The sequence below is a fragment of the Caloenas nicobarica genome, chromosome 5 (genome assembly GCF_036013445.1).
Source record: "Caloenas nicobarica isolate bCalNic1 chromosome 5, bCalNic1.hap1, whole genome shotgun sequence".
NCBI classification, from domain to species: Eukaryota; Metazoa; Chordata; class Aves; order Columbiformes; family Columbidae; genus Caloenas; species Caloenas nicobarica.
In genome coordinates, this window is record NC_088249.1 from 57,610,484 (window position 1) to 57,635,555 (window position 25,072).

General features: G+C 37.0%; 1 protein-coding gene across 5 annotated transcripts in view; it reads right to left on the bottom strand.

Annotated features, from left to right (window-relative positions):
- The window catches only part of IRAG1 (inositol 1,4,5-triphosphate receptor associated 1), a 75,096-nt gene that overhangs the window by 43,632 nt on the left and 6,392 nt on the right, over nucleotides 1–25,072 (bottom strand). For 3 of the 5 annotated variants that reach the window (XM_065635257.1, XM_065635258.1, XM_065635256.1), the window contains exon 1: nucleotides 258–405. In XM_065635257.1, coding sequence (XP_065491329.1) covers nucleotides 258–323 — 66 coding nt within the window. In that variant the 5' untranslated portion in view covers nucleotides 324–405. Of the gene's footprint in view, nucleotides 1–257; nucleotides 444–1,171; nucleotides 1,226–5,640; nucleotides 5,739–21,364; nucleotides 21,486–22,135; nucleotides 22,311–25,072 lie in introns of those variants that run through there. The other 2 variants (XM_065635260.1, XM_065635259.1) reach the window with 1 other exon arrangement.

Consider the following 25,072-nt stretch of genomic DNA (forward strand, 5'->3'; position numbering starts at 1 on the left):
AGACATACAAGCCTCCAGATCAAACTGATAAACAAGTGCTCGAGTAACTTGAGTTCTCATTCCTTAGTCTAGAAAGTATTTGAAGAATTCTAAGAGTATCAACTGAAACATCAATCATAGCTTCATCACTTAATCAAAACACACTAATACAAAGCAATGATTAGATCTTATTTTATAAATGCCTAAATATATACAAACAGGTTTCAGCCTTCAGGTTTCTAACAAGTGTCAGAAAACACCTTTGTAAGAGTGCTTACTTTGGCTGGAGAACTGTTGTGTTCTGCCTCTTTTGATTGTCCCTTGTCTTCAGGTAAGGTTGGCATGGTGGACAGTGTGAAGCCCGTGAAACTGCAATGTGGATTAACAGGACCATGCACCGCTGAGAAGCTCTATTTCAAGTTAGCCTGAAGGCATAAGTGCTGAGAGGCCTTGTGATCTGTAGGCTGTGTTAGATGCCAAAAATACAAATCAGATTCATTTAAAACTCTGTGCTCTAACAGCGAGATCACTTTACAACAACAAACAGTATTAAGGTTTAAAATTAAAAATGCTATCTTGTGTTTTATTAACTGAAGCTTTCAAGGTCAAGTATAACTTAGTACACGCATTCAAAACGGACAACGTTCTGTTCTTGTTGCTATTTCCATCTCATCCCTGCATTTTGCAGGGTTTTTTATTTTTTCATTACTATGACTGTTTTGCCTGTGACCAAACTACCGTCTCTAAAAATCCTGTAAGAAGAAAACCACATCCTGGATATCTGCAATATGCCTTTTAGTAACTAACAAAGTCCTAATGCTACAAAGCGTGACCTCAGATTTCAAAGAAAGGAGTAAAACTGGAAACCCAAATGGTGGCACTCTTCCTTTGAGCAAGAGCAAGGCCTAGGTGAATTGTGCACAAGACTTGGTATGCATCTGCACAAGACAATGCTGTGCAGGACACGTCTGAAGCAAAACAGCAGTAATGCCCAAATGGGGGGAAGAAAAAAAAAAACAACCCACTGCCTATTAGCTGAGAAAATTCTCGTTATTAGTATCAATGGGAGTTACTGCCTTCACAAGTGTATTATTAGTATTAAAGCTTGTCCGGTAGTCTGAAGGTGAGAAACGTCAGGTACTAATCCTCATAGCTACAGTGTATGTATTACAAGACTTACTCTGACACCTACCGGATAGTTAAGGAATGGTCCTCATAAATAAATCATTCGACTCCTTGGTGGTGCCTACAGATGAGAGACAATCCAGTTGTCAGAGACAGTCTGGCACACAGCTTCTGCCTGGACTCAATAAAAGCTATCTATATTCCCTTTACAGTTAATTCACAGCTCTGTATAGAATGGAGCTGTCCCGTCAAACAATAATAGAACAACTTCAGTAGCATGCCAAGGAGATAAATATACCCAACAAGCATAGACTCAACCTCTAAAACATGCTATCTTCTCCCCAAACAGAATTACTAATCTCATCTCTAGTCTTTTACTCTTCTGGAAATCAAGACAAGTGGAGCAAAGAGGTTGAGATGGGGAGATGACTTGAAGTTCAAGGAACTTAGCACTGTAAGATTAACCTTCTACAGTTTTCCCTTCCCTTTCAGGGAAGGGCAAAGAAATGTATTCAGGAACATGTCGGTTTATTGAGGTTGAGAATTAAAATTGACAAAATAGTTGCACTGATTTAAAAACAAACAAACAACAAAAAACCAACATTCACAGGAAATACCGAAGCAGCCTCAGTAGTGACAAGTTCCTCACCTCAGCTTTCACAGGAAAAAAAAAAAAAAAAAAAAAAATCTGTGTTTAAAGCCTACAGAATATGTGAAAACTTTGAACTACAGAAGCAGCTAAGACCCATGCTTTTATTAGATTCATTTCACATTATATTAGAAATTTAATTTTCTCTTTTACTAGAAGAGGAATACAAGGTGACCTCACATTAAATTTAATGCAGAACTAACAGATTGTAAAAATGATCTCTACACGAGTGTGTTCTGAAAAAAAACAACAACTATTTTGTTTAAGTTCTTTGATAAAGACAGTGGAAAAGATGCAGCATATATGACATCATTATGAAGACTAAGATAAGGACTTTTTTTGAATAGTGAGTATACTTTTTTCAGAGTAGTATATGCTATAGGAATGGCACGCTTGAAGCTTTTGCAGACATTTTGAATCTGTTACGGGTGAATTTCTAGCTCTACTGCAATAAGTGGAAGCTCAAGTTTTTATCATGATTTTAGCCACCTCTGACTTCAAATAAAAGTAGAGGAAGCTTTCTATGAATAAAAGGAAGATTTAAAAATGTTTAATAAGGCAAAATATGTTTAAAGTCCCTAGTATGTTGGAAAACACACATATTTTAATAAACCCACAGAGATTAGGCACATAGCAATAGCATTAAACATCTGTGTTTCAACAGTTAAGTATTTTTGTATGAAAAAGCAGTCATCAGCTATTAACAACACATGAAGACGAGATAGAAGCTAGCTAACTAAAAAAAGTGACATGGACTTGCTTTTCATCTCTCTAACAAATTCCTGGCATCCTACACAATTTCTGAGTTTTCAAGAACTCAAATTCAAACAAAAACAAAAAGAGAAGATATAAATTCAGCTGTTTATCTAATCCCTCTTAGTGTTTGCCTTATGAATGGTTCTGATAGGCTCAACTCAACAGAATGCTGTGGCTGAAAAACCAGGAATGCTTCAAGTCATGGCCAAAGCATATTTGCAGTCCTATGTGGAGTTGTATAAGGTATTGCATCAAAGTGGTTTATTCTCAGTCCTAGCTGAGGTACATACTAAACTTTAAAAAGGAATGCAAGTCATATTGAAAAAGAAAGAACTATTCAGCACATCAAGTTTCAGTCCATTTTTTCAGATTTAAAAAGCAAAAAAACTTAAAAAAAAAAAAAATCAGCAGACTTGTCTAAGAATAGAAAGGGACAAATCCGAAGCTGTGTTGTCTTAGAGATGCAGCACAGAAAGTACAGCCAATGGAGAATGAAGGGAAGATGACTTGATGCCACCTTAACAACTCCCAGATTTGGAGTGGACTGAGTTCAGTCCATCTCTGACACAATTAGAACCTTACCCTGACTTCCTTACAGAGCTATCTCTGCAAATAGGAATAAGCTCCAAATCTTTGTGGTGTTGATCAGTAGGAAAATTTCTTCTTCTGACTTTCCATTTTTTCCTAACATCTTTCCAGAAAAACCCAGTGCTGAGGACTGTATTGGAGCTGTGTAAGCTTGTCTATAATTATTCGTATTCTGAGGCGTCTTAAAACTAATGCAGTTTTTGCACATCTTGACTGCACTGCTATAGTCCTCTAAGGACTACAATTTATCAGTATTTCAACAAAATATATAAGGACATAGTTCAATTCATAAGCTATATGATTTAGAACTCTTGAATGTTTGGGGGTTTGGGTTTTCTGTTTGTTTGTTTGTTTTTTTCCAGTCTAAAAGCTTATTTTTAATCTGTACAGTGTTCTTAAAATCAGCAGTCCAGATCCTTTAAAGACTTTATCATGCTTAACCAGCACAAACATAACATCTTGCAAATCAAATAGATACAACCAATGGAGACATCTTCTTGCTCCATGCTGTGCAATGAGTTCTGCCATTTTCTGTATCAATTACTGCCTTCTGATACTAGTAGGTTTAGAAATGACGGAACCTTAAGATATAAGTGAATAAATGTTCTTCTTCCAACACCAGTGAAGTGACCTTATGCCTATTTGATTGGGCAATGAAAATAGCCCCAGTAAATGTCAATGAGAGTAAAAATATACAGAAAAAGGAGGTTTTATGAGAACACTCTAACAAGAATTAGAGGGGCTTATCTTTATCTCATAAAAATAAACAAGACGGGAAGAGAAGAAAAGAAAGAAATGTCCTTGGAAAATGTACTTCCCTGGAAGATACATTTTTTTTCTTCTTCATTAGAGCATTAGGCAGGAGTACAGCCTTGGAATCTACAGAAATACCCACCTCTATCTATAAAGCCAGATCACAGCCTTACTGAACCCTAAGCCAAAGTACAGACTGCATGACTATCCTGGTTCTCAGCCTGGCTCATCTGCCAGCTGAACAACCCTTGGAATCCTGTTGCTGTTAGCTTTGCCAGCTTTCTCTCCTTTCTACAAGCACAAACATGTTTCAGTCAAAGAAGGAAATTATATGTTAACAATACATGCAATAAAGTGAGATACCAATCGAAATAACTGTAAATATTGTCCCTGAAGATATTGAGAGGATAGATTAAAAAATACATCTACACCTTAAAAACAGTCAAGGTGCATAAGTACATGTTCATAGAATCATAGAATCATTCCGGTTGGAAGAGACCCTCAGGATCATCCAGTCCAACCATAACCTAACCTAACTCTAGCACTAAACCATGTCCCTAAGAACATTGTCTAAACGCTTTTTAAACACCTCCAGGGACGGTGACTCAACCACTTCCCTAGGCAGCCTGTTCCAATGCCTGACAATCCTTTCCATCAAGAATTTTTTCCTAATATCCAATCTAAACCTCCCCTGGTGCAATTTGAGGCCATTTCCTCTTATTCTCTCACTTGCTACTCAGGAGGAGAGACCAACGCCCCCCATGCTACAACCTCCTTTCAGGTAGCTGTAGATAGCGATGAGGTCTCTCCTCAGCCTCCTTTTCTCCAGGCTAAACAGTCCAGTTCCCTCAGCTGCTCTTCATCAGACTTGTGCTCCAGGCCCCCCACCAGCTTTGTCGCCCTCCTCTGCACTCTCTCTAGTACCTCAATGTCCTTCTTAGGATGAGGGGCCCCAAACTGAACACAGGATTCAAGGTGAGGCTTCACCAGTGCCAAGTACAGTGGCACAATCACTTCCCTAGTCCTGACGGTAACACTATTCCCGATACAAGCCAGAATTCTGTTGGCCTTTTTGGCATCCTAGTCACTGAGACAATTTTGAGATTATTTTGTTAGGCATTGATCAAACTCTGCCTGGCTTACCTTTATCCTATCAAGGGATGTCATGAGATTATTGTAGCGTTTTATCAGAGTAAAAGATCCATCCCAAAATTCTAGTCTTTTAGAAACTGCAGGAGTTTCAAAATTACCTTTTAAAATTAAATACTTGTAGAGATTAACTCACATGTCACAAGAAGAGTGGATGTGGGCAAATATCTTAGTCTGCATGAGCTTTTTGCACCTACAAAATGGGTAAAAAAAACCACAAACCAAAACAAAACAAAAAAACCCCATGACCAAAAACCAACCCAAATCACCTATCCTTTTCATCAAATTCTGCTTATTCCCACATTGACATGAAACAATTTAAAGAAAAAAAGTTAAGAAAAAGAAAGAAAGAAGAGAGGATGGAATGCTTTTTAACATTTTGGCCTGTTATTGTAAACTTGCTGCTTAAAATAGTTAGGAAAAAAATGATCCTCTAAGCTCAAATTTGTAGTCAGATATAGATCAGTGAATGCAGAGAACTTTCTTTTACCACTGTGTAGGCTTAGAGTACAATCTCCAGGAAATGGTGATCTGGGAGCTCTATTCCATAAAAGGGAAAAGTATTTAGAGGCTTTCAGTGTGTTCTCTCTGCAACTCATTTTACCATAGTAGAGAAAGCTAAGTATAATCAGCTCACTTACCCTCTCCAAGTCACGGCTGAGTGCTGTATTAGTGAAGGCTTAGATAAAGGTGCTTTATTCCATCTCCACTGAGAGCTTGACGGTTGACCTCAAATGCTCTGTCACATCACAACAAGGATATATAAAAAAAAGCAGAAATAAACAGTTAAGCAAGCATTTTATTAATATTTCTTGACCTCATACTGCCTGCAGTCAAGTCAAGCAACTCTCATTTGTCAACAATGGGAGTTGCATACTGTTGAACACAGCTGAACTGCACAATTCTGAGCTGCTTTTTGTAACACTTTCTTTGTTGTCCTGCAAAGTGGTTGTAAAACACTACCATATTAGAAAGGTATCTTTTTGCACTCATTTTGTATAGCTGTAAAAGTATACAGAATTCTTTTAGCATTTTCAATTAGGTTTTTCAGCTTTGAAGCACTCAAAACCCACTAAACTTATTTCATTCAAAACAAGCATGAGCAATAGCGTGTTTTTCTTATGTTTGTACTACAGAATAAATTTTTAAACACAAAGCATGGTTATAATATTTAAGATACACGGAGTCCGTTGGCATCCATTCACTATCTCAAAAAAATTTAAAAAACAACATAAAACACACAAAGCCTATAAAACCATATCCAGAACACCTTAATAGAAAACCTTTAATATTCTCCACTAAAACTTCGAAAATTTTGTACAATAGAAATATTCACTGGAAAACAAAAATCAAACCCACAACTAAAGCTGACGCATTTACATTCTTACCCTACGTGACAAGATACTACATGGAAATTGAAAAGCACTTTATTTTCTGCCACACAGAAAAAATGGACTGTTTCCTACCGCATTTGATTTTTATGACAAGAGATATGTTTCTTATATTAAACACTTTAAGCTTGCAAGATACTAAGATGCTGCTTCGGTCCATTTACCAAAACACATAGTCATTGCCTTGGGACTAATATAAGGCATCTCTGTGATAACAGTAATGATCTGAGTTCTACCCACATTAATATCCATACACCTGTACAAGATAAAATCTGGAAGACAAAGTGGTGTTTCTGTTCATAAGATACGCAACAATACTACCAGGGCATGCACAGCATACACAACCACTACATGAATTCAAAGCATTTGTTTTTCATTCCGAGAAGTACTGAGATGAATTCCTGAGTGACTTAAATAATACTTCTTGACAATCAGAACACCGCCAGGTTGCAACTTCAGAGACAAGGGACAAATGTGGATAATTCTGTCACAAAAATATTTTAAAGGAGGAAAGTAACAAAAGGGTAAGGAAAACAGAGCAAATGTCCTCCAGCTTCTAAAAAATTTCTGTGTGTCTAACTCAGTGGGTACAGTCTGCCCCAGGACTACAAGCTACATAACAGGACTTTCTTTACAGAGCAGCACGGCAGGAAAGGATCTCCTTTTCTGCTTCCTGTTTTCCTCGTAGCTCAGGAACACATAAAACATTATGGTTTTCAATAATCTGCTTGAATGAGAGAAAGGAAAAGTTAGGTCAGGCAGAAAGCAAAATGTTCTTTTGATGCATATCCAGCCTGATCTGACTGGGCGCACTCAAGAGAATCTCTCTAGTAGTTCGTTATGACACTCTGCTGAGACCAAAACCCAAATGTTTGGGGGTGAGCGGTGATGCTGGTCCATTATCAATAAGACCAACTCCTACAACAAGGCATTTGGTTATGTACCTAAAATTTTCTATCAGAATTTAAAAAACCCTGATAACCAACCAATAATAACCAATGGATCATGTTTTTTTGGAGTTATGTACTTAACTCCAATAGGATCCACTCTGGTCCCGGCTTTAGGCTTTTCCCTGATACATTAAGAGGAGAATCAATTGGACTTTATTTCGCTCATAGATAATTATTTTAACATAGTTAAATGGAAATTTAAGACTAACTAAAAGATTGCAACTGTATCTGAAAATAGCATTTTTTTGCTGTGAAAAACTATCAGCCAGTTTCATTTGTTTTCACAGTCATTACAATTTTTGTTTTGTTAGTGGTTAGAGTTTAGTGTTAATTTTCTTGCAGCAAGCAAGCAGAGGAGTGGCTTACAATCTTTTTTTTTTGCAAGAATTCTAGGCTGAATTTTATGCTGCTTAGCAAGTAACTAAAGAATGTACATATTTTAGAAATACTGAGGAGCAGCATTTCACAAAGTTTTCAGACTACTAGACACAGATTAAAAAAAAAAAAGTTTTAATATTTTAATTTAAGCAAAGTGTATTTTAGGCAACCTGAAAGTTTCCTGATTCTGCTTTTTTTCAGGGGCAACCAGGAGTTAATATTACGTTAATCAAACTTTTATAAATTACTCTGCTTTAGATACAAAGTCTTTGTTTTCAGTTTTTGTTTTTATTTAGTGCTAAAAATAATTTAAGGAAATAAGGTTATAAGTAGCATTGCCTCCCTGTGAAAACAAATGGTTTTAAGAATTGTATACAAGTTCACAAAAACATGTTCTGGTTCATTTCTAGTTTTTATTCATTCTGAGGTTTTCTTTGAACTAATCAGCTTAAGACAGAACTCCAGTGACGTAATTTTATCTGGTTAAGTATGTGCCCAAGATACTGGACCCAGCTCCCAACGGGAGTTCTGGGCAAGGACAGAGCTGGGAGGTTCTTAGGGCAAAGGCTTCTCCCCAGTCATGCCATTCCAAGAACCTCCCCACATCCCGTGCTGGAGGCAACAGGACGGCTGTGGCAGGAGAACCAAAGGGAGGTGGCACTTCCTCAGTGATTCTGGACCTGAAAGCTTCTACCCATCCGTTCCCCCTCATTCAATGGCTTGCACCCTGCACAGACTACGGTTACATTAGTTTCACTGGCAGCTGTTTCCAGGGTCACCTTTAAGACATTCTCTCCAGAGAAGAGAACGAATATGGCCAAGGACTCCATGGCAAAAGAGAAAACAATGCATATCTCTCTCTCTCTCCTGTCCTTTTTGTTTGTTTGTTTTGTTTGCTATCTACACGCTGTTTTGTTCTTTTATTGCTCTCCAAGTACTCATGCATATTTCGTAGACCAAAGCAAGAAGCTTTTTCAGAAAGTAAAAGAAATTGAAATGAATATGAAGCCATACGCTCATCTTTCAAAACATAATAGTGAAAGCCAGATATCTATCACACTGAGCTTACTAAAGGTTTATGCTCCAATCCTTATCCAGAGGAAGCTCTCCAACAATGAACCAGTTAGAGATTTAAAATTTTTAATTATGGTAGATCCTTTACCTCACAGGAAATTGTCTTCCAAAGCCACATAAACGTTCGCTACACACGAAGAACAAAGTGCACAAGCATGCCAGACTAGGCCATGAAATAGTCAGAGCTGCCCAACAGACCTTACCATCCAGAAGTTTTTAGATATGCCTCCTTCACTTTACATTTCAACTAATCACTTCTAAACAAATTTGCTGTTATCATTTCAACAATTCTTCCCCTTGTTTTGTGAGGAGAAAAAAACCCTACAAAACCAACCAAACAAAAAACCCACGAAAAACACCACCTCCCGCACACATAAACCACCCCACAAATGAACAAAAAAAAAGCCCCACAATGCGAAAAACCTCTAACACTCTATAATTCATAGATAGCTGTGTCCAGAAGTTCTGTTAACTTGCAAACAAAAATTTTACCTCATCCTACTTCATACTGACCTCATTTTTTTCTATCAGTGGGCTTTCAGCTAGAATGACAAGAATAAGACAACATGCAGCAGAGCTCGGCTGGATAACCAGCTGGGCTGAACTTTGAGGTACTTTAAAATATATGTATATTTGTATATTTGGTGAAAAAATAGTACATGTCATATTAAGGAAAAATTAGGCCATGATTTATTCAGTATTATGCACAAGTTAAAGAATTCAGCCTGCACTAGAAAATCTGACGATCAGAAGACTGTCAGCTCTCAAGGCAGGGCTGATACATTTCTTAACTTGCAGATTACTTTGGACAGACTTTAAGGAAATGCAGTTTAAAGGAAGAATGTGAACATGGAGTGGGTGGATATTTGGCTTGGAGAATAAGGATTTCTAAGCATAAGGAACAGCACATAAGAAGGTGTGAAGATAAGAGTGGGAGAACAGTACATTAAGTGTCGTTCAGGAGGGTAGTTCAAAAGGAAACTAGAGCTAGGAAGTATCTTGAGAAAAACCTATTGTCTTATAGCATAAAGGCAGTGACCTTAAAATACGAGAAAATAAAAAAAATTCAAAATGATATGTGAGAAAAAATGTTGCTCTCTTCCTCCTCCATAAACAACTTACTATTTGAAAGAAACATGCAAATTTGTTTAGGAAGCAGCATCAATCTTTGTTCCATGGTCCTGAAAGACCCCTCTGGTGGAGAACCTATGCACTGATAAATCGCTCAACACAAATTGCTAATGATGGTAGTATTAATAATACCAACAGATAATATTACCATCAAACATGCTTTTGCCTAAATGAGCATCATGTACTCCATAACAGAGTCATTTGGGTTTGTCGTTTTGTTTTTTTTCTTCTACTCCTTCTCACATATTTGGAGAAACCTAGATATCTTTCTACTGTCTGGACTGCATGTATTCTACATCACATTCTAGTTAGGCATTTATTTTTGACTATGATGTAGGCAGAGTTGGGAACCTGAGACAGTATTTTCGTCAAAAGTGCCACCTGACTATATTCTTAGTTAATGTAAAAAGAGAACAAATTTGCTTTTGGGGAGGCGAGACAGACAAGATCAGGAGAAAAAAATATCATGTTCTTGTCCTTTGGTACAGATTCATTCTTGTTTAAGAAAAACCTTAAGGTTGTTAAATGAAGTAATATTTTCAAATACTATCAACTGTATGTAATTTGCAAAAAAAAAAAAAAAAAAAAAAAAGAGTACTAGAGGACTAACTTAGACATATAAATAAGTTGAAGGCAATTAGGGCAGAACACGATTGCTTAGTGACCCAGGAGTCTTGTTGCTAGTCAAGCAAAAAATTTTCCAAATGAAGAAATTAAACAAAATTCTTTCTTTCCCAATTACAAAGGGTAATCCCAGAGGGCACACTTTGTTGAACAAACTCACAATAAATAGCTTTCTTTGGGATCCTAAAATGCGATTGTGGTCTTTCAAAAAGGGAGATTACACTCAGCTCTTCATCTTGCATAGACAAATGGCAAAGCAGCTAAATTAGTATTGTATTCTCATTTTATTCTTCCTGGGCAAAATCAGAATCACAGTTGCTTACTTTAGTGGCACATGTACATGGGGTTTTTTTGCATTGTAAAAATCAACACACCCAAAAGAGCACGAATATGTCTCACTTCCCTGTTTATGAGGAAAAAAAATTATGAATCCAGCTCCGCTGAGTTTTTTCAGTATTGCTGTACAGCAGGAAAAGAATAACTATAGTATTCAAACAATCAGCCATTGTGGGGACTTAACCGACTGCTTATTTAACTACGGTTAACTTATGTTACTGTATGATAGCCAGACTGGAGGATCAATTCCCAGAATCAAGGAATTCTGCAGGTTGGAAGGTCATTTGGACCAACCTCCTCCCTGAAGCAGGGTCAGCACTGAAGCAACTAGACTAAGTTGCTTTGGACTTTGTCCAGATGGAACTTAAACTCTCAAGGACAGAAATTGCAGGATTTCTGGTAGAACTGATCCAGTGCTTAATTACCCCCTTCCCTGCCTTCACATCCAGTCAGAACACCCCTTGTCATACCTCATGATCGTATTGCCTCTCATTCTCCTGCCATGCACCTCTGTAAAGTGCCTGAGTGCCTGTTTTTAGTAACATCTAAGTATTGCAAGACTGTAACTAGTTTCTTTGCCAGGCTCAGCAGCACCAGTTTGTTCCCTCAGCATCCCCCCACAGCATGTGTGCCTCCTGACTACCATAGCGGCTCTCCCTGGATTTGCTCAAGTTTATCAAAATCCTAGGGGCCCAAAACCAGATGTGGTAAGCCACATCTGATGAAAGTGTGTTCCTACTCATCCTCCACATCTAATAAATGGAACTTCACTGGTAGGTCACATGTAATGCCAGGTGACATGTGATGCCAGTAGTATGAACTAACTGCATTATTTGAATCTAATTTTCAGCTGCTTTTTTCACTGATCTGGGAGTTCACTCATCTAGACTGTAATGTCCCAATTTGGATACAAGGAGGCTGTATATTAGATCACAAGGACTGTTGTTTTTGCTAGAATCAGTCCAATTATATCCCTAGATTAGATATTGATTCTGCAGGCCTAGCTGTCTGTGAAGAAAAAACCCAACATATATACCTCTTCCCTCCTGCTAACATATGATATAGAACTGTGAATAAGCAATAACATTTTGTAATGCCATCTTTTAAGCTCTTTTGCTGGAAATAGAAACAACATGAAAGCCAGTAGATACACCAATTTCTCTTATCAATATCTTGCTCCAGAAACAGGTCATAACAATAATGCAAAAAAAAGATTAATCATACAAAGGATGAGCGTTCATTTCAGTATTATCCAAAGAGAGGTGGGGAAAGAAGTTCTCAGTGTCATTCAGGTGTGATGCCAATGCAGAATCAGGGCCAAAAGCTCTGTTCTTGCTCAAAAGATCTATTAAAGCAATGCAGGATGATGCAAACATACTTTGCAGAAGGTCTTTTGCCTGCATTGCTGAGTTATCTGCTGTTTTCTGTGGGCTGTGTTATTCCTTGCTACTGTAAGTATGCTTTTGGGACCATATTAAAAATACTCTGAAGAGTACTTTGCAGAGGTAGTCACACAGAATTATTTTCACATTATGAAGTTCTTACAGTAAGCATTTCCAAACTGATTTGTTTTTTCTTTTGAATTTAATTTTTAAAAGGTGTGATGGGAAGAGGCAGGCTATTTACTGGACAGTTCCGTTTCTGTATTATAAAGTCAAACTTTCAGAAGTTTTTAAGAAGCTTTTTTTTAACAATTTTTTCACTGGGATTTTAAAACAAAGACCCACAATACCTGAAGACAGAAAGACCAGCCTGTTACTGCAGAATTTAGCAAAGAAATTCACTTTGTATTTTACTATCCAAGTTAGCAATGGATTGGATGACTCTTTGAAGAGATACATGTATTAGCTGAAACAGCAACAAATTCCTCAAAGTTGTGTTTCTTCTTCAACTAATTGTGCTAATTGAGACAGTTAGCAATTTCAAGGTGAAACCAAAGAGTACTTGATTCAGTAAGTTGAGGGCTGCATAGGTATTCTATCAGACAGAATGATGCAGTAATTAAGACTGAGGTAAAATACTGCAAACTCCACATATCACGCAGAAATAGCATGGTAGCACTGAAACTGCTCCATTAGGCATGTTCATGACACAGCTGTCTGTATACAATAAAATATTCACTTGCATTCTTTAGAAGGGTATTTCAAAATGCAGCCACGGCCCTGATTTAAACCTCAGTCATAAATAATATTTGGTGAGCTTTGTGAGATGAACCCTTTTGCAAGCAGCCCACATTATAGCCTTCCATACCTTGTCCTGGTTTCTGATCTGAATCGGTGCATGTTCCAAACTCCCAATGCAAACAAGTCCTTCAAATAAAAAGACTAAGGGCAGCTGAGTTCTGACTGAAACTTTTAAACAGAGCAGTGCTTCATATTAGCATTACAACTAAGTAACTACACACGTACTTCAACTGATTAATTAAAAGTAAGGTTCTGCCTACTGTTCCTAGTTTGAAAATCTCAGTATCCCAGGAGGGAGACTTAATCTCAGGTAACACTTGCAAGCCTCTCTCAAGTAATCTCTGTATCTCTGACTCAAGTAGTTAAGTGTCATGATTGTCTCCTGCTCTTAGATGCCAAACTCAGCTATTTGGCCTGAACTATATGTGGCCCAATCAAGGAACAGAAAGTTGACCGGAAGGAGATTTCCCAGTGGCTGCAGTCTAGCAGCTACAGCCAAAATTACAGGAGAAATAATTTGCCCTTGGTTCATCCGTGTTTGACATGCAGATGATGTAGCATCAGGAAAACCAAACCTGAGATCTTTATTGTAATGTGGGGAAAAGGGAGAAAGTATACTGCTTATCATTTCAGAAAGATTTGCTGACTTGCAGAAAAGATGGTCAGAAAATGAAAGTAAACAGTTGTTCGTGAGAAAAGAAAAGCCAGTTCCCATTTCCTGAGTTCCCAAAGCTCTGCCCTTAGGTAGGCTTCATGGGAATACAGAATGAGAGACAAGAAATTATTGCTAGTACATACACACGCACGCACAAAAAAGATTGTCCAGAGCTGCCTTTCCACTATATTTATCATACAAAGTCTTTACCTACAGAATCACAGTACTGGGATAACATGGTAATGCAAAAAAAGTGACAACTCAACATTTTATTTTGCAGGTATCCTTAAAAGAGCAGAGCTCTCTTAGACCATCCACTCCAATAGCAGCTCAATCTTCTATACTGCTTGACCTTCAACATACTAACAGAGGACCCAAAGAAGAATTTAACCACCTATTGCTGGTTTCCTCACTTAGAGGAAACACAGATGTATACTGAACATGGACTACATTGAAGTCGGCATTTTCAAATGTGCAACATCGAAGCTAAACTCCTAAAAGCAGATTTAAGTGAATGCAGTATGTAGTTTCTCTTCGTTTTAAATCCTTCTCAGCAGGATTTATGGGTATTCATATGGAAGAAAATGAGGCCTGTTTTGGTTACTGGCTAGAGTTCTAGATTCAGGAGCTTTACAGCTGCACTCTAATTTGGAAACTATCCTCATTGGTTTGAGTCTGCTAGAAAGTGCAGTAAGAAAAACAATAACTTTTCATTTTGCTTAGAAAGCTAGCCAATACAGAACTCTGAGTCTTTAAGAACAGATGGTTTGCTAACTTTATTTTTGTGGTTTTCAACTATTGTTCTCCAAAACCAAGAACTAGGAAAGTTAATAACAAAGATCAAAGCTATCAGAACAAGAACGGAATCTTTATGGATTGACTGGCATGTACTGTACCAAAAAGCCACATTTTTCTGGGTAATTAGACAGTTCAGAACAAAGCTTTGAGGCAAACAACAGTTTTGCTCTTCTGGAATAGCACAAGCCAAATGTAGCAAAATGTTCCTTATGTTCAATTTCTCAAAATCTTTCCCTGATAACATTATTTAGCCAACACCATTCCATCACTGATTATATCCAGGAGTTGATCCAAAAACAACGTACCAGCTTTATGCAGAATCTCATCTCATCAACATCTAAAAAACCCCTCACTCATTCATTATGGTTTTATCAGTGTTGTGCACAGGGAGCCCCTAGCCAAGAGTGAGCTTAAACCAGAGAACTACTTCTGCAGGGAAAAAGAATTATAGGCATTGGGGTCTACATTTTATATATAGGTTTTAAAATTTTGGCCTCAAACCTAAAACAAAAATGGCAGAGGTAAGGAATGGGTAAAAGAAGCCAATTTATCCATGAAAGAGACTTTAAAACAAAAGCAGGACACATCACGGGTCAAGATTTGCAACAGAAACAGAAGATCCCACTCCAGTTGGTCTCTGCGTCTCTTTCATGGTGCACCATCCCTACAGTGAGAGCAAGTGAATACGGTGCACGCTTGCCTTTCAGTCATCTCAGTTTACAACCAGTAGTTTAGCAAAGCTGCTAATGACTGAGGTTGTATGACATGTCCTGTTCTGTTGCAGCTGCTAAACCTTTGATAACTTCTGATAGAGGAGCAAGGTGACAATGTGGTGAAGGAGCAGCACAATCACATCTTGATACTCAGCTAAATCAACTAGAACTCGTCTTTCTAGACCCTCATTTTATAACTTTGTATATAAATCAGACAAAATGCTATTCTGTATGTGCCTACTTATAAACAGTTTGTATACAATAAGTATATAATCTGTATGCATTAAGATTTATTTTCTTACCTTTTTAAATCTTTCCTTCTATTGAACAAACAAAGTTATATTAAAGTAATGGAATCTGGTTACTTTATTTAAAATTTAAAACAGTCATAGAAAGTTATGGAATGAAAAAGATTCAATTATTCTAATATATGATGAAATAAAAAATACAAAACAACTTAAAATATTTAGAAAATATGCTTTAAAAGAAGATATAGCAAGTCATTGTTATTTTAACAATACCATAGAACTACACTGATAAGACTAATCTAAAATAGAAGAAATGCTGAAGTACCAATGCTTCAAAAGTTTCATTATTAAACAAAGTTTTGGGTTTTAAAATGCTTCTGAACAACATTCTGGCACATGCAGAGACAAAATGCTGCACATTAACTACCTGATGTAGTGAAGGGCAAATAAAAAGAAAACAAACTTCAAAGAAACTGAGATAAAGGCAAATATTATAAGCAACGAATAATGCCCATTCTTTCCAAACACCTCCCTCAATATTTTGGTGTTGACATTGAAGACCTTTGCTATTATGCCAAAACAAAACAAATCTCTTCTTTGAGGACTGATTGCTTTATAATTTTATTATCATTTAAGGCTTTCATCCCAGGTCCTAACTTCAGGACAATAACTATCCTACATAAGAAATAAATGTAATTTTTTTACTAAATAGATGCAGATATGAGAATGATAAATTAACACAGGGCTGTACAGCATCCCAAACTTTGCTGTTTCATTAATATTCTTTACATAAGTCAATAAGCATGTTAATACAGCTAACACATTTTCAAAGAGAGGTTTCGACACAGCTGTCTACCAAACCTCATAAGGAAACACTCCTCTCGCAGAGGGAAGGGAAGGAAACAAAGGGCAGGAGTTGCAGATCTGCCTTTCTCCTGCAGGGTTTACTCAGTCATGAAGAATCTGGAAAAGAGGGTGTGTAGAGCTGACTAAAGCTGAGATGAGAAAATCAGATCTAAAGCCAGTCAAGGCAGTCTATGGGATACTAAGCACCTGAATGATAAAATGACAGGTGAAATAAACTGCTAAAAAACGCAAGCCAATGCACATGGGTAAAAATAATCATAAAATATACTTAGCTAAATCAGAGCCCATTATTAGGTTATACCAGACAGAAAAAAGTCCGAAAAAAGATCGGAGTAATTTTGATTAGTTCTCTGAAAATAGCATTCAGCAGCAACCAAAAGGCAAAAATCTTAACAATTAGTATGTAAAAATTAGAAACAACATAGATTAAGATCATGTTACACTCACATCATTTCTAGTCACATCTCAAAAAAAAACCACATAGCAACACAAACACAAAGAGTACATAGAAGAAAGAATGGTCAGAAATTGTAAATGGTTTCCATGCAAAAAAAGACTAGAGCACTTCAACGTGAAGAAGGGATACTTCTGGATAGAAACAGGTTAGAAATTAAAAGAAAAACTCATGAACAGACTGGAGAGGGTGGCCTGTTATTTGCTCACAATTCCTCACAATACACAAAGATAAGGATGACAAAAGTAGTTGTTAGGCAATAGTTTAAGTACAAAAGAAGCTCCTTCACACAGTATATAATTAAATAGGTGAATTTGTTATCACAAAAAGTTGAAAAATAATTGGAGCATATAATTGAGTTCAAAAAGGGATTTGATGCATTCAGAGGAGAGGTACAGCCTCTGGATCTGGAAAGGCCTAACCTGCAGATGGTTGAAAAGAGTGAGGTTAAACAATGTTCCTACTTTTGGTGTAACGTAAACATGACCCTCATGTGAGGTTAGGTGAACAGTTTGCATGACATGGATATGCAGTTCTAATGTTCACTGGTAGAACTAGATTCAATTTCTGAAAGAATATTATTTTGAGAAAATGAACAAAGGAAAATTGCCTTTATGAACATTATGAGCAATTTGCAATGCTGAAGGAATGGACAGAACATCAGAGAAGAAAGTAACGGGAAAAAAAGACTTTTCTTACACTTTTCTAGTCAATACAGGACAGTACAGGCTCAGACCACAGCCAGAGCTAATATGCTGCTGCCACAGGATGGTACTGTGCAGGATTCCTAAGAAATCTTCTTGAAGAAGTAAACATATCTCAGTCTGAAGAATGTCTGGCATCTCCTTGCTTTGTTACATTTTAGATTCTTGCATATGAGCAAACTTGAGATGTGTTTAAGAGGCTATTTGGGGGGCAGGCCACTGAAAGTACTTTCAGTTCTTGAAGATTCATCATAGAAGTACTGGATTTCACAGGAACAAAGACAGCGAGCCAGCACTTTTCAAACTTTGCAGTCTTACATATACATAAACACATTTGCTCACACACACACAATGACATTCCCAATTTTACAGCTATATGAAGACACAGGTGAAAACCAATATAGGATCTTCTTCCCTTCTTTCCCTGGAAGACTGCGAAACTGAGGCTGGCTTGAAGATTTACACACTCCTCAATTACAAAGGATTAATGCCGTTCTCCATCTTTTTTCCTTCTTATTATCTTAGCCTACCAGTTTCTTCCTTTGCCATCCCCTTACCTGTCACACATATTGAGTTGCATGGTGTGGCCTACAGCCCTGCTCCCAACACCTCACGTGTGGCTGAGTCAGAAAAAACATGAAAATAATCTCTTCTCAAATCCGCAGTACAAACTGGGGGGATGTTTTAAGATGCTCTCACAACTCCTACTGTTTTTCTCCAACAGGTTCTATACCAGTAGAGTGCAAAGGAATACATCAAACTTTCTGCAATAGAGGCTGGAAGTACCTTTTCTCTTTCTCCAATGAATATTTCTTTCTAGTTCAGCCAGTATAAGAATCAGGTCTCAGTAGGCAAGGAAATATGGGGGGCGGAAAAAAAAAAAGTTTCAGATATGATGGATGGCCTTCCCACCTAGAGGTATTCAATTAAAACAAAAAACAAAACCAAAACACAAACAAACAAAACCCCCCCACCAAAACAAACAAAACCAAAAAAACCCACCACATCCAAAATACTATATATCAGCCACACAATTTGGTTGGTCTTTTTGTTTGATTTTAAGTCAACTTAAGTGCCTGCTCTAAAATCAGGAACTTAATTTAGTCTCTCTGAATTGCACTCTGGAGGAACCTCCCTCTTCTCAGCTGCCTACAGGGAAAGCCCAGGGAAACAAATTTAATTAGGCTAAAATTAACCTTTTTTAATATAGGTCCCTTTCCTGAAGTGATTTACTCCAGATTTCCTTCCAAATAAACTGCTTGGGGCAGACAAAGGAATAGCGGGCTAAAGAGAGGTAGCTTACATCCTTCTCTTAATTCTTAAATTTATTGGCTAAGAAATTAAGTTCTTAAGAATAAAAATCTTAATTCTCTTTTACTATCCAAATCCCAGGCTGCAGTCATTAGGAAACTATCTGCCCAATAGTTTTGCCTCACAAATTGAATGAAATAAGAAAGCTAAAACTAGAGTTACTAGGTTTTCTATAAATACTTAATGTATGTTCCAATAATCTTTTTTTCATATCCTTCCTTTATTTCATCTTTATAATATATAACAACTGACCACAAACAAGTAACACTTGCCAAGCTAGCTTAACAAACAAGATATAGAATGTCTAGATCAATTTAAAAAATCCCCAACTATCTAAACATAAATCAATACAATGATACTGTCAGATCTGTGTAAATAAGATGATATCAAATTGTGTTGAACATGTTTCTAAGGCATGTAAAGATTTTTTCCAACACAAGCTTTTGTTATTGTTAATGTTTCTTAGTTAGAACAATGTTTATTTTAATTTCCATGGTGCTTAATGGCAACTCACAAATTAATTTTCTAAGCGTTCTCTCCAAGTGTTTTGTTTTTAACCCTCTTGAAGGAAAAAAAAAGTATATTTTTACAGAAGAAAGAGGATAAATTTACTAATTGAACATACCATTTTTCTGCTTTTTTTGTTGTTGTTGTTGTTTGGTTTTTTTAAAGGAAATACTTAAAGTCAGAGCTGCTATGACTTTTTTTTCCCCCAAAATTCTCATTATCTAGTTAACTCAGAAATGATTTTCTGAAAGAATCAACAGAATCTAGAAGATAAACAGGGTAACTACAATACTTTCCATAACCAACCATTTGCCAACGTGAATGAATGGTACCCCACTTTTCTGTCACTCACATGAAAGGAAAAACACCTCAACTCTAAGTGCCTGTCAAGTTGAATTAAGCTGAAGCAAAAAACAGGTTTCAATCACGTAGCTTGTTTTAATTACAGCCAGTACCTTAACTGAACATTGTGCTGCAGAGCTTCACGAGTATTCAATGACAGAGTAACCAATTACACAATATTAGTGCTTTTGGTATTAAAAATTACATTTTCTTCTTCAATTTTTGCAGCAGAGTGGACTAATGGGATTTTACTTAATTTACTCATCAGGTTCACACTGTCTTCATTTGTATTGCAACTATATGAAGCCAAAAATCAGGCATGCGCAAGTCATATAACTTTTCAAGTCAATTTACTCTGCAAAGGCATGCAGAAGTTCTTTGCACAAAGCTGCATGGTTGTAACCCTTACTATGATGGGTTAATATCCCTTAGGGAGGTCTGTGTATTGAAAACATGCTGAATATGTTTTACATTGTTACCCAATCTTTATAACTGAGCAAGCGGAACATTGAAGATTCACTAATTGAAACCATTACTTCATAGCACAAATACAGCAGAAACTAGAACCATGTGTTAAGAAAGTGAAGGGTGCAACAGTTCAGTTCTGAACTATTCAGAAGATCTGGTTCTTCATGGTATACTTACACTGTGTAACAGCACATATTTTACTATGTCCTGCAAATATTTTGGGAAAGCTGAGATTTTGGGGGTGTTGTTTGTTTGTTTTCCAAAAGACGTATTTAAGAACCTCAGAACATTTGGAACACTAGCAACATAATTCTTTCGTTTTTTCAAATAAGCACCTGCTAATTTAGCTAAGATTTACCACTGTGAAGAAGAAATTATTGTTCCCTGACACACTTAAGTGAAACCGGCCACTGGATCCTACTTTTTCACCTGAACTGTTTATCAGACATTGGTATTGTGTAATACAGCATCAGGATAGGTCCTAATTATTAAATCACTATTGCAAACCTCGTAGCGTTATCCAATAGTAGCTGTCGGGTCTTCTGCCTTTCTGAACTAAATCTCACTTTTGTCACATACCCAAACCACATTGCACTTCCAGTTGGCAAAAATGCACAGTTACATACTGAGTTTTATGACGTAACTTCCATTCCTGAAAATCCATCTAGGTGGAGCATTGAACTCTGTGGGAATTATGTTTGACAGTTACGGACAAAAATATAGGTTTGGATATTAGTTAGGAAATCCAACAATTATTTTTATCTCCTCGTTCACTAACCTTATTTTCTGATCTGGACTGTGAAGGATTAACATTTTCACAGACAGCAAGCTGTCAGTGTTGGCCTCAGTAGAAGAATGTACAAACACAGAAATTGGTGTTATAGAAACATTTACTTAGCATTCCATATCTTCTCATCTGTAACTGTTATACTATTTTTTTATGAACAATTTAATTAAAATTGGTTTATGAAACAGCACTTAATTTTAAAAAACTAGCAAACGGTCAACATACATGTTAATCAACCAAAACGCACGACCAATTTTTTTTTTAAATACTTAAAAATATTTTTTAAATATTTAAAACTGTCAGAATAACAAGTAGATGACCTGTATAACTCTTACATGCACAAGATGCCTATTAACTTCACTGGATGAGACCCACAAATGAGAAATTAGCACAAATGTTTCAAAAAACAGAAATTTAAAATATAACCATAAAGCTAGGTATTACCTATCAGAGGAATTTAAGGTCTGGAACTGTCATGGTCAGCATAGTACCATGTAGCACAGGTGAAGAAAGGACAGTGAAAATTCAGCAGGCTGATGGTTTGAATGCTGCAGGCAAGAGCTTCCTGTTTTAAACGTAAAAGGAAAGAAATTTAATGTTATCTAGACAGAAAAGAGTTTTTTTTCATTTGTTTGTTTAAGCAAAAACAAACAACTCCTTCCTAATAGATGATCAAGCAAAGAAAGAAAACAGGATGTTACCACAGGTTAATTTCTTTCAAATAATCACAGAATAACTAATCAGTGACGAACAGAAATAAAGTATCTACTCAGTTTGCTTAAGAACAAATGAGATCTTATTCTGCCATTTTTTACTTTGACAAAAAGGGCCTCTAGAAATTTCTAAAGGGAGCCGGAAGCCAAAGGGGGAGTTCTTTAATGGTATCACAATCTCTCTTTGTTTTTGTGAACATCTGTTTAGTGTGGTTTTCCCAATGTTTTCGAAAACCCATGAAATCAAGATGGGGGGTGGGGAAAATAAAGTACATACGATCTGATCCATAAAACTGGTATTTGCATACTCTGAGTAATCGCCACAGAAAGAGTCCAGTATTTTGCTGTATATTTTCAAGAAAAAACTAACTCTATTAACTTCTTTTCTTTTTGATAACACTATGACAGGTGATTAAAAGGGTAACTAAAGGAGCAGGTGCAAGTCAGTGTCCATGATGTGGAACTCCCGGAGTTTCACCAACCTCAGAGTTTACATACTGACCTCATGTATGCACAAGTGAACCGACATCATTAGTGGAGAAGCCACTTCAGATACCAGGAAATTTTCAGAGAAGAGATTCTCGATCCTCAGCTGCCTTCTTCAGATGACCAGAGAGCAGATGAGGGCTGCTGTCTCTGGATATTACTTTACTCTCCCTGGCTGAGCTTCAAAACATCTGTTATATAAGGAAAATCTAATTAGAATGGCTGCCTCTACCCAGCTGGCTGACATTTATTCGCCATGGGAAGAACCTGTCCACTAACAACATTCCCATGAGCCTGACTGACATGCCTGAAGAGCAAACTGAGTTGAGTCTATAGCTTGTTTGCAATGAATCTGAAACATCAGACCTTTTCCCTTTAGGCATTGCAGCCTTGATGAAAATATCTGCAAAATAGATGAGGGTCTGTTTCACAATTTAACAGTGTTCTGGCAGGCCTTGGAAAGATGACAAACATATGGACTGCCACCAACTATTAGAACTTTGTGTGAAATCACAGGAGAGTTATCAGCGTGTAGCTTTCATGATCTATTTCACACACATTTGCAAAAAGTTTTCCAAAATAAAGTTATCAGTGCACAGACAGTTTTGTAGTATGTCTCTCTACATTAAGGAACAAGTTGTTTCTAAGTTGGTGAGCAAAAAAAGCCCTGTTCTTCAGGTATTTCATTTTAATGATTTTGCATCTTATCTCTCTCATCATAATAAGCCTACTTGTCTCCTAGACTCCTGTCAGTCTGGAGAGACAGGAGACTGCATTTGCTGTGCCTGGTTTTGAGCTTCGCACATGCCAGGTTGTCAGCTGGCAGATCAAAGAGAATCAATGATGATTTCACCTCACATTAGAGCGTTTCGCCCATAGCAGCACTAAGCTGAGTCCCTCCTCTCCTACCACTACCACTGATTTTCACTTGGAGGAATTTAATACTTCTGAGATCCTTTCTTGCCAAGTTCAACAAGTTGGACAAGTTCAAAGGCTACTGGGAGGGAACGAGGGAGGGCAGGGAAAAAGGGAGAAAGATAGTTGGCTGACAACCAGAATAACAGCACAATCTTTATTCCAAGGAAAACAAAACCAAAAATAGATTTTGGAAAGAATAAATGCATAGCTAACACTTAAAGAAGGCTAGTGGACAATATATGAGAAGTGTCTCTCTAACCAATAGCCATATATATAGATATATTTTTTTCCCCCTCGAAAAAACCTTAAGCAGCCATGTTGTCTGTTCTACTCTCTTTTTGCCCCTGCACCGCAATAACTTTCTGAAGCTGGTGAACAGTTTCAACCAAAGCTGAGCCAGGGAATGGCAGGTATCAGGCAGTGTGCACTTGCATGGCAGATGCAAGTTCAGGGGTACAGCATCCAAAACAGAGACTATACAGAATAGTTTTGAAATATAGAATAAACCAATGTTGCAACAATTGTGATGCTATATGCATAGGACATACTTCTAAGGAAAATGTTTCTGTGTTTCAGGTATTTGACTGCTTCATGAAACACAAAAGCTACACAAAAAGTTTCACATATCTCCTCCTATTATTGTCTTCTCCTCCCCAATTAGGTTATTTGTATAATCACATATTGTCAACAGTAAAAGTTACATTATTGTAATTGAAATATTGTAAATGAAGCATAGATATGCTAATTTTACAGGCACACTATGTGTAACCACAGAAGCATCTCCCAAGCTTGACACAAAAGATAACAACTGGAATTCTAAGACAAATTTAATAAGTATCAAATATTTATAGATCTAACATTTGGACTATCAATAAATATTTATGGATCTAACATTTGGACTCTGCTATGACATCTGTTAAAAACCAAAACAAAGCCACAACCAGTCCTGTTGACACTTTTGTGTAAGAATAAACCCATTTGGAAGGCGATTGTCCAGTGCCCCATGCAGAACAGTTGAGAGGGAAAGTAAACAAAGAATCCACATAGAAGCTGAGAAAGACACACGCTTCCATGTGCGTGTAAGTTTGTGCAGCTATAAAGCTACAAAATGTTGAATTTCTCTACAGTTAAAACCAAAATCGAAATATTAGAATTCAATCGTAATATGGTCAAAATTCATGACAGAAAAATACTATAATGCGGTTGCAGATACGAGCTATTCTGTGGTAGAAATGAGAGGTGCTACTATCTATGTAACATTGCAACTCTTATTTTGTGAGAAACTATAAGCCATGTACGTGGTAGCAGTTTATTCAGACTTTCTACAAAAACAAAGTAGCCCAAATGTACTTAGAAGTATCAGAGGATTTAGGTGTGCCTTACAACTACAGAGTACCACAGTGCCTCTAAGAATCACTTCACCTATACATTCACCAGCACAAGAGACCCTTGAACAAAAACATTAACCATCATCTAACAGCTGAAACAAAAACTTAGAATATGTATTTCTACCACTGATACATTCTTGATACCAGACCTCTCAATTGCACTTCAAAGCATACATAAAGGAAAACACTTGGAATAATTATGTGACTGTTGTGGACTACTATATCCAAACTGAACAGCACACTCTTATGCACTTCAAGCCAAGCCCATTGGAACCCTGAGGTTTCTTCAAGCAGTTTAGAATAAAAGGAAAAGAACAGTCATATTGCTTTCAAACAAGGCTCCAATTTTTCCAAGTCTTCCCTAACTTGTTTCTTAGTAAAAGGGTGAACAAGGCATAGAAATGCCTAAAGTAGCAATTCAATACCGTAACTGAGTTTACAGCTGCCAAAACAGCATGCCTTCCTTTACTTGCTATGTTTGATGAAGGAAGTTGAATTTCCTGCTCTCTTCAAGAAGCAACTGAATGTTCAAGGCTTGGAGCCCCTGAGAGATGCTAAGGATTCCATTAGGTACTATTTCATTTCTTTTCTTTTTGATAGCAGGGTTCCCATAGCTGCCTCAGGAGCAAGGGCATTTCAGACCGACT